This window comes from Parasteatoda tepidariorum, chromosome 5 (assembly GCF_043381705.1).
Source record: "Parasteatoda tepidariorum isolate YZ-2023 chromosome 5, CAS_Ptep_4.0, whole genome shotgun sequence".
NCBI classification, from domain to species: domain Eukaryota; kingdom Metazoa; phylum Arthropoda; class Arachnida; order Araneae; family Theridiidae; genus Parasteatoda; species Parasteatoda tepidariorum.
The window spans coordinates 32,533,310-32,547,687 of record NC_092208.1 but is presented as its reverse complement, the minus strand read 5'-3'; the positions used below and the strand labels follow the sequence as shown (position 1 = coordinate 32,547,687).

At 29.8% G+C, this 14,378-nt stretch overlaps 1 protein-coding gene across 2 annotated transcripts in view; it reads right to left on the bottom strand.

The window, feature by feature from the left end:
• The window catches only part of LOC107440232 (metabotropic glutamate receptor 1-like), a 251,769-nt gene that overhangs the window by 4,837 nt on the left and 232,554 nt on the right, over window positions 1-14,378 (bottom strand). For both annotated transcript variants that reach the window (XM_071181257.1, XM_043046352.2), the window contains 4 exons: window positions 11,732-11,918; window positions 8,232-8,358; window positions 5,874-6,731; window positions 4,069-4,144 (listed from right to left, as the gene is read on the bottom strand). In XM_071181257.1, the coding sequence (XP_071037358.1) occupies window positions 4,069-4,144; window positions 5,874-6,731; window positions 8,232-8,358; window positions 11,732-11,918 (1,248 nt within the window). The remainder of the gene's footprint in view (window positions 1-4,068; window positions 4,145-5,873; window positions 6,732-8,231; window positions 8,359-11,731; window positions 11,919-14,378) is intronic.

Here is a 14,378-nt window from a genome sequence, read left to right as displayed (position 1 = left end):
TATACTAAGGCGTTTTTTGATTAGCCGCAACTTCACTAATTTTAAATTATATATTGTAATTTTTAGCTACTTATTAAAAACTGAAAGAAATTTGTATAGAAGACCAGTAACTCTTTCAATAGAAGAGAGAAATTCATGATCATTTGACACTCTAGAAAAGCAGGGAATTTTGTGTTTTAAATTTTCATATGTTAAACTATAATGAAGTTAATGTAAATAAATTTTAATTTTTTCTAACATATCTATTAATTACGAAAGCTTTTACTCAATAAGACGCCTTTCGTAAAATCATTCCCTGTCATTTTTCTAAAGATGGTATCCCCAAGTTTGATAAATATTACTTAGGATCTCCTACCTTCCACTAACAGTCTAAATTGTATTCTCTATTCATTGGTTTCGATATTTAAACTAATTTCAGGCCGGCATAGTCTGGTTGGTAGGACGTTGAGTCCATGGTAGTGTCCGGGATAGCCTGGTTGGTAGGGCATTGTCCAAGAGACCGTGAGTACGATCCCCGACGGATGAAGAATACCCATGCAGTAATTGGTGACTGGTGCACGTAAATCTATCTGAATTGGAAATTGATCGTTCTCTGGTTCAAGTCAAACTTATGATCTGAGTATGAATGAATGGATGTCTGAATGGGCCCGGGCTGTGACGTGTGTGTGGCTGAAGTCATATTCTTGGCCATAGATAACACCACTAATAAAAAAAAAATGTCTCCTCTACCTTAAATTCCCTTGGTTTCATCTAGCAGGCTTGCTGGTATGGTAAGTAGCATTAGAAACAACGACTAATTAACTTCAAAATACCATAACTGAAAAATTGGCAAAGTTGCTCTGAGAAGAAAATTGCCCAAAACAGTACTCGACATTTATTAAAAAATGATTCTGCTTGCATTAGAAGAAACAAATTAGCACCTGTCTAATTAAATTTTGTTGATTTTTTCCCAAAAATACATTAACCACTTACATGATAATATTCCAAAAATAGAACATCGACTTAGAATTTTAATTTCACAAGCAATCAATTACGAAAAATAATATTTTTACATATATTTAAAATTTACATTTTAAAATATTTTTTACATTGTGTTTGATTCCATTTCCATGACTGTTTATTTATTTATTTCAAATTTCTTTCTTAAAAAACATCAGCATATGGTATCCCAGGCAGAGGCACATAATCTTTAAAAAAACATCAGTACAGCGTATACTATACAAATAAATACCAAACCGCATATTTGCAACAATGTAAACCTTAGAAACACATCAGTATAGGATATACTAGGCAAATTTACATCAGGCAGTTGCACTTAGTTGCACATGAAATTTCACGAAGGGACTTTCAAATTAACCAAGAATTTGAAAGCTCCTTATCGCTTTAAAAATAAAAAAAAATAAATTTATTATTGTTGAAAAAAAAATTTTAAATTACAGAAATAAATAAATTACACTAAATAAAAAATTACTATTATTTGAAAATTACGTAGTTGAAGAAATAATTTGGGAACATTAGTGGAGAGACTGCAATCCTATTAGAAAATGTTTTATTAGAATGATTATTGGAATGAAATGCTTTATTAGAAATGATTGGAGGAAGAGGGATGGTCCCAAAAGTTGCTTCTCAACAACCCTTTTCAAGTGAGTACAACATGTCGAAAGAGCAGTCCACTAGATTTTGGAAAACCATTCACTCATTTCGCTATCACCACTTTTTTTTTTTGGAAAATATGCACATTTTTTCGTCATTTTAAACTATGTCTTATTAACCGACGAAATGCAGTGTTTGAGCGAAATAGGTAAAATAATTTCTGAATTTCGAAGAAATCGTATTTTTAAATTTCCATTTCCGATGAATTATTTGTCATAATTCTTTTAAATTTTGCATTTAAAAATTGCATTTCGTCATTTAAAAATAAAAAAAAGGATTAAAATCCAAGAAAATAGGAACACATAAAAACTATTAAATATATTGACCGTTATTAAATTGAATAATGAAATAACCTTGTCGGTAAAGCACAAAAAAAATAGAAAACACAAAATAATTTCAATCTAAATAAAAACAATAAAATAAAAATAATTAATTTCGTAAGAAAAACATATAACAAAGGCAAAAAACATACAACATAAGGTAATAATAACAACAAAAAAAAACATATAAACCATACCAAAAAGTTTACAAAGGACTTCAAACAGAAATATATTCCTTCAAATGCGTGATTCTATAGTGTCCTGTTACGGTAATAAAACACTATTAAGTTTATAAAAATACAAAATAAAAATAAAATAGAAATAACACAACTATGAGATGAGTTTGGTTTTTAAATATACTTCATTTTTTTTTCTTGTTTGTTTAAAAATAATACTGTTAAAAATGATATTTAACATAAAATAATGTAAAAGTAATGTGTAAGTAAGCTTTAACTATGCTGCGCTCGTAATTATTTATAACTCATATTAATGCAAAACAGAATTACCCTACAGATAAAAAACAACATAATAGTCCCATTATCGCTTCATGCATTTGCATTGAATAAGGACAATGCATAATATAATAAATATTAAAAAAGATCCATATATCTTTGGTATTAAATTAATAAAATTTATAATAATATTTATCAGCAAATTGTTTATTTTCTCCTTATTGAACAGTAATTGCTAGTAATATTTATTAATCATTCCTTCTTAGCATTCTTAGTATTATTCCCTGTTTTAAAAAAAAATTTAAAAATAAAAACTTTAGATTTCAACTATTATTACTTATAATCGCTATGAGAATTCATCGTCAAACAGACTTCTGAACTTTTTCTTCTAATATACTAGAATATTCAAGCTTTAAATGCAGCTTTGAGTTGTATTAATTAAAAGTCTCAGTCTTTTTCTGAACTATACAAACAGGATTTATTTTTATATATTCCGCAAATATTTTAGTATTCACCAAAGTATTCACCAAAGACTGACAGTACTTTTCACCCAAATATCCTTTTCTGTATATCGCCAGTAAAATTTCTAGCTATATAAAATTTCCTACACCATCCCCAATAAACAAACTAATAGACACAAAATTGAAAAGAATTAATAATAAAACAAGGTCAAAAGCTTTAAAGAATGCATTCTTCATATTGATTGAGACAGAAAAAATTATTTTGGATTCGTCACATCTAAAACGAAAAATGAAGAACACATCACCATCATAACAAATTTTTATCACCTCTGTAAATAGGTTTTTCAAAAGTGATGCAACGTATATTCTCTGTCTCATGGGTGGAAAAAATAAAATTACTTTCTCCTTATTTCTCATTTTTCCTTCAACTTAAAAACAAAGTCTTCGAAGTTTTCAATTTCCTTCACTAATTGCAAAAAATTTAGATAATAGAAACCAAATAACTATTTAAAATTCAAAGCTATGTAAGGAATATTTTTTTAATCTTTCTTTTTAAATAATTTATTTACGTCATACTAGAGGTACACAAAGGGGACATTAGTGACTGTTTGGGAAATATATCCCTTAGAGTGGTCCGAAGCCATATCATCACAGTATTGATACTCTCCTATCTTTGGTTATCCGACAACCGAAGTTGAGCATTTTTTGATGGAACAGTTAAACGGCTTATACCACACACCCTCAATCCCTTCGCTAACTGATCAAAGCAATAACTCACCCACTCACTGACCACATCCAGTGATGTTTGACTTCGGGGATCTACTGGGAACCCTGTCTTCAACGATCAGTTCAATATGGAACAAAATTTTCGAACTATTTTTAAATAATCAATTTTATGAAAAATATATAACGAGTTTATATACCATCAAAAATTTAAAATTTAATTTTTAAGGACAAATTTTTAGATGAAGTAAATCACTGGCGTTTTTTTAAATATGATAAAAAAAAAAATTAGGTGATCTCTTCATTCAATACTTTTTAACTTTATTTAACATTCTGCTTATCGTAGAGAAAAGAAAAAAAACGAAACACAACAATGCAAGCATGGGTGTTGGTGAGCAAAGCGTGCAGGGGCTGGAACTCAATGCTGTAACGTAATTTTCTATCTGCCCTTATACATACCGAGGTGATTCAAGACTGAATTCTGATGTTGAATGAGATGAATTTCTTGATACTGTAGCAGCTGTGATGGGATAACCTAAAAAACAAACATTCATATGTAAGTAAACATTCATAAAGTGAACATTCAGTAAGTGCAAAGAAATATTATTTCACAATTGTGATAGAATTGGTAAATTGTTAAACTAATTATTTGGTTTTTAAATATTATTGAAATTTCAAGCAGTAGAATATATTCAAGGCATATCACAATAATATAAAACAATCAATTAGATTAATCAACTAGATATTGATCAATTAGAGACTGTATGCTGAATTTCTTTTAACGTCAGAGGTTACTAAGATTTTATTTTGAGTATATACCTTAAATAACTCAACTACCTAAAACACATAGACAGTAAAAACATCTTCATTTTGCAACATAAAAATTTTCGAATTTACATTAAAAAAGTGTTTTAAGCGATGACCGCTTTTTCTTCATTTCAAAAAGATTTACTAATTTTTGAAAATTCCAAGTTAATCAGATTTATGTAACGAAGTCATTAAAAAACTTACTGTTAATAATTTTTATCAAAACTCCAATTAAATTAAATTCCCCAAAATGTTTTTTTTTCTGTTACACAAAATTACACAGACATCTTTTTAGAGAAACTTCAAATATTTAATTTTAAAAAAAATTTAGATAATTCTAAACCGCTTACAAGGGTCTCATAAATTTCTTTTTCATATTTTTTTTTTATATTGAGCAAATTAAATTTACTTTTCATAGCAATTTTTTTTAACAAAAGTTTGATTTCATATTTTTTAAAATAGTTAAATACAGTTTTGTAAAATCTGCGTTCATTACAGTTTGCTTTTCACTAAAATCTTAACTATATTTTGATATAATTTCGTGACAATGAATAAATTAAGTTGATAGTTAAAATATTTTAAAAAAAAACAATTCTTATACGTTATGTGAGGTTAAAACAGAATTTTCGATTTGTGAATAAATTACTATTAATCATATCTCTACTATCTTTCATTCAGTTTTACCGTTCTTACTGTTATGTAAGTTTATTATTTTTTTATTATATATTGTAATTTCTAACTAAAGTAAAGTAAGTAGTAAGTTAAATTAAAAAATGCTAATAATTGGTATATTATATTAAAAGATGCTAAGAAGTTCAATTAGAAGAATAAGACAAGTACTTAAAAATAATCAGACCAAAATTATTCGAACACCCAGTGGTTCGGAATCAGAGAATCCTGAAGCATATATTAATCTGATGCTGGTACCTCCTTCTCATCGATGAAAGCCTGCACGCGTCTACCAGTTTTTGATAGGTGGTAATAGGAATCCTTTCAGGTGCACATAACAGCAGATGTGAGTCCTGGAAGAGAGAATGACAACCTAACCTGCGTTCTAATTCGTCTCGATGCTCTATGGTACTTTGATCGGCCTCTGGAAAGCCTACCCAGTTCTTGAACATCGTCAAACCATGGCTGCGCTAGTACCGTAATTTGGTAGTTTGCTTCTCCAATAAGTTCCAAATGGGTTTTTCCAAAATATTGCCACAGAGTTATGAAGCAAGAAATGAACAGGATGACAACATGCATCGCACAGTTCATTTTTACAACGACAGGAACTAAAAGACCTAGTCCAAACCATGAAAAACACCCCCCTTTAAAAAATTATGATTTAAAAGGATGTCTGTATATTTTTGACCAGATACTGAGAAAAAAATATAATTATTTTTTAAAAAGTTAGATAAAATACTGAAAGATAACTAAAAAGATACTAAAATATAATAAGATATGCATCTAACCTCGACCTATATGGCACCGAACATCTTTGGTAGTCGTGAAAGCACTCCGATTATTCTTTTCAGGACGAAAGAGCATTATATACAGCTTAGGAAAAAACAGCAACAGCAGAGCTACGATTGCACTAAAACTTATACATAAACACATTGTGATGACTTTGGAGCTGCTCCCAAAGTAAATAGGTACAAAAGCCACCCATATGACCAGAGTCGTGTACATAGTAAAACCTATGAACTTTGCCTCATTAAAATTCTCTGGGAGGTTTCTCGTTTTCACAGCGTATACAGTACACATAGCAATTAAAAAAAAGTCAAATCCTAAAGGTGCTATGATACCCAGAGGAGTGGTATTGCAAATGAGATTCACTTTGTCCAAAGCCGGGTATTCGAACATTGAGTCAGCAGGTTCCAGAACGAGCATGGCAACTATTATGGATGCTTCAATGGATATAAGTAGCCATGACATAACGACTTGAGCAGTGGCACTCATAAATCTTGGCTTTTTGGTAATGATTTTTTTCTTGCTACCAGCAAGAATCCTAGCTATGCGGTTAGTCTTGGTGACAAGTGATGCATACATCATGGCAAAACTCAGACCGGGAAGAATTCTGGTTATAAGACATGAAGTGTGTGTTGGCTTAGCCAGGAGTGGAAAAGTACAGCCGTGACAAAGATACATTCCCACAAGGATCACGTAAGAAAGTTCCCGGGTGGAAGATTTCACCACTGGAGTGTTGTTGTGGAGAATAAAAACGACCATAGTGAAGAATGTTGCTATAGTTCCCAAAACTGCAATCGTTACGGCAACAATTGCGGTGGTGTCACTCCATTGGATATAATCAACTGGTATTCTATTGCAATCTGAAAATAAATAAGATTATTCACAAACTGAATGCTCAAACATTAATGCATAGAGTGTATAAATATGAGGAAAAACCTTTTAAAGACATTAATATGCTTGAAATCTTGACATGTGCTTGAAATCTTGAAAAAGATATCAAAATATCAAGTCATTAATATGCTTGATATCCTGTAATCTATTGAAAGTAATGTAAAAAGCACAAATAAAAGCATGGGAATTTCACGGCGAGGCTTACCAATTTTTAAAATTCCAACCAAGTATATTCTACAATGCTGAAACAATGCAGAATAAACAAAGTAGTTCAAATGTGGCTTCTTTGTAACAACTAATACTGTAAAACTTTAACTGTAATAATTAGTTTTAATGTAAACAAAAACTGTACCATTACGTAAAAAGTCCTAATTATCTGCAGTGCCATAATTTATAATTATCTGCTAAAAGGGGACTTTAACGTGCTCCTGCTTTCCGTAATCCGTTATTCAATCCATTCTCCTAAAATTATAATTATCTGTTTGAGGATCAAAATCTGAATTCACCTTTGATAAGTATTTTTGCCATAGGTAATGAAATTGCGGAGCTTTAACCTTTTGGTTAACAAACTGAATGTTATGAAGGTGTATTATTTTAATATATATATTTGGAATGCGCTTCAACAATATTACCTAAATATATTTATTTTTTAACATAAGCTAATATTAGATAGGTTGAATGTGTATGGATTGCTCATAATAAAAAAAACTAATGATGTTCAGTTTCATTCGATAAGTAAGCCTGTATTTAATGTTTTTTTCATTATATTTTTCTCCATTTATCTACCCCTTTTTGTAAATTTTACTATAAAGACTTTATAATAAGGGTAGAAGCTACTGAATATATTTTATAACAACTGCGACTATTTTTTAAGTGCATGATATATTAATTGAAATAAAATTAAGGGAAGAACTCGAAAGTTTCGTTTCTTAAATGGTTTCAACAGATAAACAATTTATATCTTTTACTAAATTTCTGGCATATTAAAGTTGGAACCAAAATTGCAAGTCAAAAATTTAAAAAAAAAACATTTTTTTTAATTTATTTTTATTTAATTTATTTTTGTTTATTTTATTTTTATTCATTTTATTTTTATTCATTTATTTTACATGAACTATTTATTTATATTTTTTAAAAAAAATTTATTCAAAAGCAGTAAGTGATAAATAAAAAATTAACAGAAGAACAAAGCATTGGAATTTTTAAAAAAAGATTCGAAAAGCATATTGGCACTTGATCAAATAACAGATAGTACTCTTGCTAACAGTAAGCCTCATAGTTTCCATAAACTTCGATTGGAAAGATGGAATTAGCAAGTTACGAAACTTTTTCTGCGTACGCAATCAGAGTATACAAGAAACATCAAAAAATAACCTTCGCTATGGAAACGATATTTATTATGATTTCATAAAGACATTTTTTAAATAATTATCATGTTTAACAGCGTAATTATGAGTATATATCCTTACCAGTCAAGTTATCATTCGGCCACCATCCCAATCCGCAGTCTTTGCAAGTGAATTCATCTAATAGGAACTGATTTTCCTTGCAAGCTACGCAGACCCAACAGCATTTCACACTCTCAGATTGAATACTCTAAACATAATAATAAAACATTTTCATTATTTCTTTTACAAACGAAATTTAATTTAGCAAAAATTATTCAGATGCACTGTGAAAGACAGCTAGAAATAGTACAAGTCTATGTAGTAGTTCAGTATCAAAATTGCTGTTAGCAAGATCGGAGCTATAGAGTAGATGTTTAAGTACCCCCGGAAACTTTCGAAGCAGATTTTTTGCAGAATTTGAAGTATTTCTTAGAAGTTAAGTGTCAAAGAAGTCTATTGCCTGAGAATAAAAGCAACCTGTCATATTGTCTTTGTTTATGGAAATTAAATGACACAGAGTGTTTCTTGGTGTCAGAAAAGAAAGATACTGAGAGCAAGATCGGAATTATAGATTATATTTTCTAGCAACTCCTAGAAACTTTTGAAGTAGATATTTAGTCGAATTTGCTGTCAGCTGACGAACGGATTAAAGCTGTTATCACGGACTAAAACAATACCATACTTATTGTAGTATGGATTCGAAAATTAGAATTTTTTTTGCCGTCAGCCTGACCATGGGAGGTTTCCATTGCTTTCCTTTCCAATTAATACAAATACGGGTTATTTCCATCAAAAATTATTCCATAAAGGCTAATTGTACCAATACTTGATCCAGGAAATCCCATGTTTTTTAGGTTAGATTCAAAACTGCAATGCTAACATTTAAAGTAATGATGTTCAAGTGAGCTTATAAAATAAAACTAATGTTCTTATTGTAGTATGGATTCGAAGATTAGATTTTTTTGCTGCGAGGCTGACAATGGGAGGTTTCCATTGTTTCCCTTTCCAATTAATACAAATACGGGTCATTTCCATCAAAAATAATTCCATAAAGGCTAATCCCAATTCTTGATCCAGGAAATCCCATGTTTTTTAGGTTAGATTCAAAATTGCAATGCTAACATTTAAAGTAATATTGTTCAAGTCTCCTTATAAAATAAAACTAATGTACTTAGTTGATAACGCAACTTCAAAACACCATGAAAATAAACTTATTGAAATTTTTTTTAAAAAAATCTGCCCTACGAATTTATTTTAACACAAAATTAAGTACGAAAGAAATTTTTAAGAAAAATTAATTCAATAGAAAACTTTGTTTACTCTAAATTTCTGACCAATCATTTTTCAAAAGTTTTTCCTTTTCTTCTCGAGAGAATTGAGAGCTCTTAGTTGAAGAAAAGACTGGATAAGATGAGCCTTATAAATTTTCAATGATGTTATGGCTGTGAATCTAACAGAAATATCCAATTGGGATTCCAAAAAAAGCTTGTTTGGCACCGCTAAGTGCACTTCACACACGTTTCTTCAAATCTCAATAGATTTATATCCAGTTATTGGACTTGTTTTAAGAATATATTAAAGATATAAAGGAAGAAAAAGTTTTAGAGAAAGCAAAAGCTAAGAAGAAAGAACATAAAAATTTATTTCATTCTCCAAAAGTTATCTTTTCTTCGAATACGGCAAGAATTATTTTTCTTTCTTTTACGTTTTAATGCTAAAAAATATTTTAGTTCAGCTTTTATCGAAAAAAGTTGAGGATACGCTGCTTGTTTATATATTTATTTATATTTATAACCAGCGTTGAACAGTCAACCCAATTCTGAGTGTAGAACAATCAATTTTTAAATCCATAACTTTGTAATTTTGAACTTAATGGTTAGACAGTGGAACTCCTGGAACAAGCTTTGGGACAAACTAGCCATCACGTAGGCCAATGAAGCTATATTTGCGTTACATGGAGAGGAATAAAACGGAAACTTCCCACAGTTATCTTTGCGGCAAGAGGATTCTAAACCCATGATTCGACTACCACTGAGGATATTTTAGGCATACGTCGGTGCAAGCCAGGAGCAGAATTCGTATCAACCAGCCGCAGCTGGGATTCGAACCTCGGCCATCTCACTGGGAGACGAACGTTCTATCTTTAGAGCCACCACGGCTCTGCTTGTTTTGTTGAGAAAAAAGTACAAGCTTAAAATTTAAAGTATTATATTAAAAAGTTATTCAAAAACATCAAAAATCCTAATTTCTAATATCCTCCACTGGGCACAAGAGGGTTTAATTTCATAGTATGATCATAATACTTAAAAAAATTCATAAATGTTCTTAATCTCCCTATCTAATCACGAAAAATCCGACAAATACTCAAAATTTTAAGTTCACATAGTATACTTAAACTAAAAAATATTCTAAAAAAATCCTAAAAAATATACTCGGAATAATTATAATGAGAAAGCTATGTGGGTATAAAAATTTTACTCTTTTATCTATACCTTTATTTTTTTAGTTTTCTTTTTCAGCTTCTTTTCATAACAAAAACAGATCCAGAGATATGGCGAAACACACAAAAAGGGAAATAAACATTAATTTGTCCAAACTTTAGGTCACTCTCCTGACTAAATTATTAGGATTATATATTTTCCAAATTACGACATATCCCTTATTTTGAGAGTCATAAAATCAAATCTGACGAAAGATGATGTGTTTATTCAGAAAAAATGCGTTTCAATCTCCGCACTTGTGACTTAAAATAAATTTTGCATAATTTAAATAGCATGTATAATTTACTCCAACCATCAAAGTTTAAATTGCGTACGAGAATATCAGGTCATTAGATTATAATTTCTTAAACTTTTCACGTAGAATTCTTATGAAACACATTTTTCAAACTCTTTTCATTATTTTGTATTAATTTAGATCAAAACAAAACAAAATATCATATTTAGCATTTCAAAAAAATTTTGTTATGAAATGAAACACAGATGTTTCTTTCTACGTTAAAGGTAAAATCTTCCAAACATGTCTCAGTTCCAAACAATAATTTTTCAACTTCGCACTTATTTACAGTTATTTAGATCTAGGAAAGAAAGTTATTCATCATTAAAGCACCTTTAATTTACAAAATCAATTATTGATAAATTTTTGAATATGGAGGGGGAAAAAATTCCAAATTTATTTTTTGGATCTTATATTTTATAATTTAGATATTCTAGCAGATTTACTTTACTAACTATTAGACTTTTTATTTATAAAAAAATAACAAAATAGAATTTTGCTTGTATTTAGAGCGTCAGTAAAAAATACATAAAAAGGACACCGGTGTCCCTTCAGCGTCAAAGGTATAAAGTGTTCTATTTGCGACATTTCAATGAAATTGAGATGGCCAAATCTGGTATAAAAATATTTAATCTCGTATAAAAATATTTTACATTGAAATGTTTATAACAAAATAACTTTCTGTATATTAAAAGTATTATTTTGTCGAATTTCAAGGAAAGTGCTGTAATATTTTTGTATAAGGTTAGAATAACGTTAAGGTAACGTTGCAGAAACTGTAACGTTAAATAATGAGGTTTACTTGCCTTAACTTTTCCCCTTTCACAAGGTTTACTACAAACAGACTCTGGCAAACCATTGGTTATAGTTGTGTGTTTAGGATTCCAACGAAAAGGCTTGAAGATATCCAGTTTACCACTATCCCAAGATCCAACGTGTCTATAGTCGTAAGAATTGTTTTCTGGTATGAATTGGAAGTTCATAATATCATACCTAAAAAAATATAATGTGTTATTTAACACTTTTTAAAAACATATGCCATTTAAAAAAAGTCAATTCTTCTAGTATATAGTATATTTATTGAAGTACCTTACTTTATAACCGTCGTTGATCCTGTAGCCTTTTAATTTTGAACTCAATCTAGAAGACAAGTGAACTCCTGAATCAAATAATGGGAGAAATTTGCTTTCGTGGAACATTTTTTGATGGAACTAACCCGCATTTGAGTTACATGGAAACTAAAACCCATGAAACCTCCCACGGTTAGTCTGACGGCAGGGGACTCTAACCCAAGATCCGTCTATCACTGAGGATATTTTAAGTCAGCACCGTGGTCGGTAAAAGCCGGATGCGGAATTCGTATCGGCCAGCCATCGCTGGGATTCGAACCCGGTTTACCTCATTGGAAGGTGGAACGTTTTACCCTCTGAACCATCACGGCTCATTATTGAATTATTGTTCTATGATGTGGACATGTCCAACATATAAATATATTATGCATTTCCTTTTTTTAGCAATTGTATTAATTGTTGAGAGCCAGTCATAGCAAACTAAACTCTTCCTTATAACTAATATAAAACTAATACGAACGCTACTTTATCAACTATTAATTTCATCTAATCGCACACTTGTCATAAAATTATTGCGTCTATCTATGAACACTCATACCAGTTACTTTTCAAGAACGAAAAAGATGGTTTCAAAATTGTTCTGAAGTGAATGAAATAGTCATATAAATGCATGATAGTATGTTTCTTTTGCAGAAAATTAAATTACATACAGTTATTACGCCATGAAAGAATTAATTATTTATGTGATAGTTCGATTCATTCAAAGAACACACGGAAGTTTAAATGCCTCCATATGTGTATGCTTATAATGCCACCAAATAATCTCAAAACTTACAAGCAAAAAAACAAACGGAAAACTCTTAGCAATTTTTTTTTGCTACAGATTGATTTTTTTTAAGTCTAAGATATAGTGTTTTTAAAAATAAATAGTTTTTAAGCGCAGTGTCCAGTCTGGTAGAACTTATTATAAGAACTTATAATATCTAGTAGAACTGATTCTATTGCAATCCACTAAAAATGTACCACTATTTGCTAAGAAACCTTCGCCGTTTTTTAACAATCACTATTTAGTAAACAACATGGAATTCCAATATATATCTTTTTTTCGAATTCACGAACTGTGGTATAAGTTGCTAGCATGCAGCCTGTACATAATTTCCAATCAAAATTTGCTTAGCAGAAAAGTATCTGTAAAAGTGTTTTTGTACGTTCAAATTTTTAAAAAAAATAATTTTGAATCTTAAAAAAACCGCAATTAAAGCTGTAGGAGGTTTTCTAAATATACTTCTGATTCTATAACAGTGAATTTTCATTTTACAACGCAAAATATTCCTTCTTTCTTTTATCGAATCAGAATACAAGAATTAAACATGATTACAAAACCTAACACTTCAGATAAGTATACGTGTTAGCTTTAAACCACAATATTTCAGTTTACGTATTTTAGATCTATTAATTCCTTTTTTAATAATTTATAACTTTATTTTTTATCAAAAAAAAAAGATAAACTGGGAAGGACGAAGGAAAATAAAACGAATCTGTGTCTTCCTTGAATTAGGCCACAATTCATTTATATCATTTGTTTCATTAATTATCTGTAAATAAATCAAAATGATATCAGCTAACTTCCATTCTATCAATATAAATGAACCAATTACTACTCATTCATGTTTTAAATTAAATTTCCTAGTTAACATAAGATAGAACTATTTAGATATCATTATCAGATTAAGAGTGTTCGTGACTTCTGCAACCTAGGGAGTTCATTTTCTTTTCTAATTTGATTTCTCAAACAACGGACTGAAATTGTCGAGACTAATTTACAGCAGTGTTATTCCCAAGGTGGAAGGATTGCAGGCAATTTCCGTAAATGTTATACTCAAACTCTAATGACTTCATTTGATTTCCAATGCATTTCTTTAAGTAATAGTCTCAAACAGACAATATATAATTTTGTAAATCACCGAACAATAAAACACATTCCAAATTATGAGTGAATTTAAAGATAAATAATTTAAAGAATTTCATTGCACTAATCAAGTTTTAGTTTGAGATTTAGAATACTCAAACATGATTTTCTAGAAATTTCCTGAAGGCCTTTGGGTACCTTAATTTATCTTTTTTGAATAGATGCACTTCATGCATAAAACGCAACCTCAAATCCTCATTCATCCACATATTAAATATACGATTAACTGAAATGGATAAAGGATATTGAATGAAGGTTCTAAGAAAACAAGCCACATACACTTTTCATTCATTTACATGTAAAAAAGAGAATAAATTGAGACGGATAAAACAAATTGGGTGAAGAGTCTCAAAAAAATACATCACTTACACTGCTTATTTATTCGCATATAAATATGAGAATAAATTGAGACGG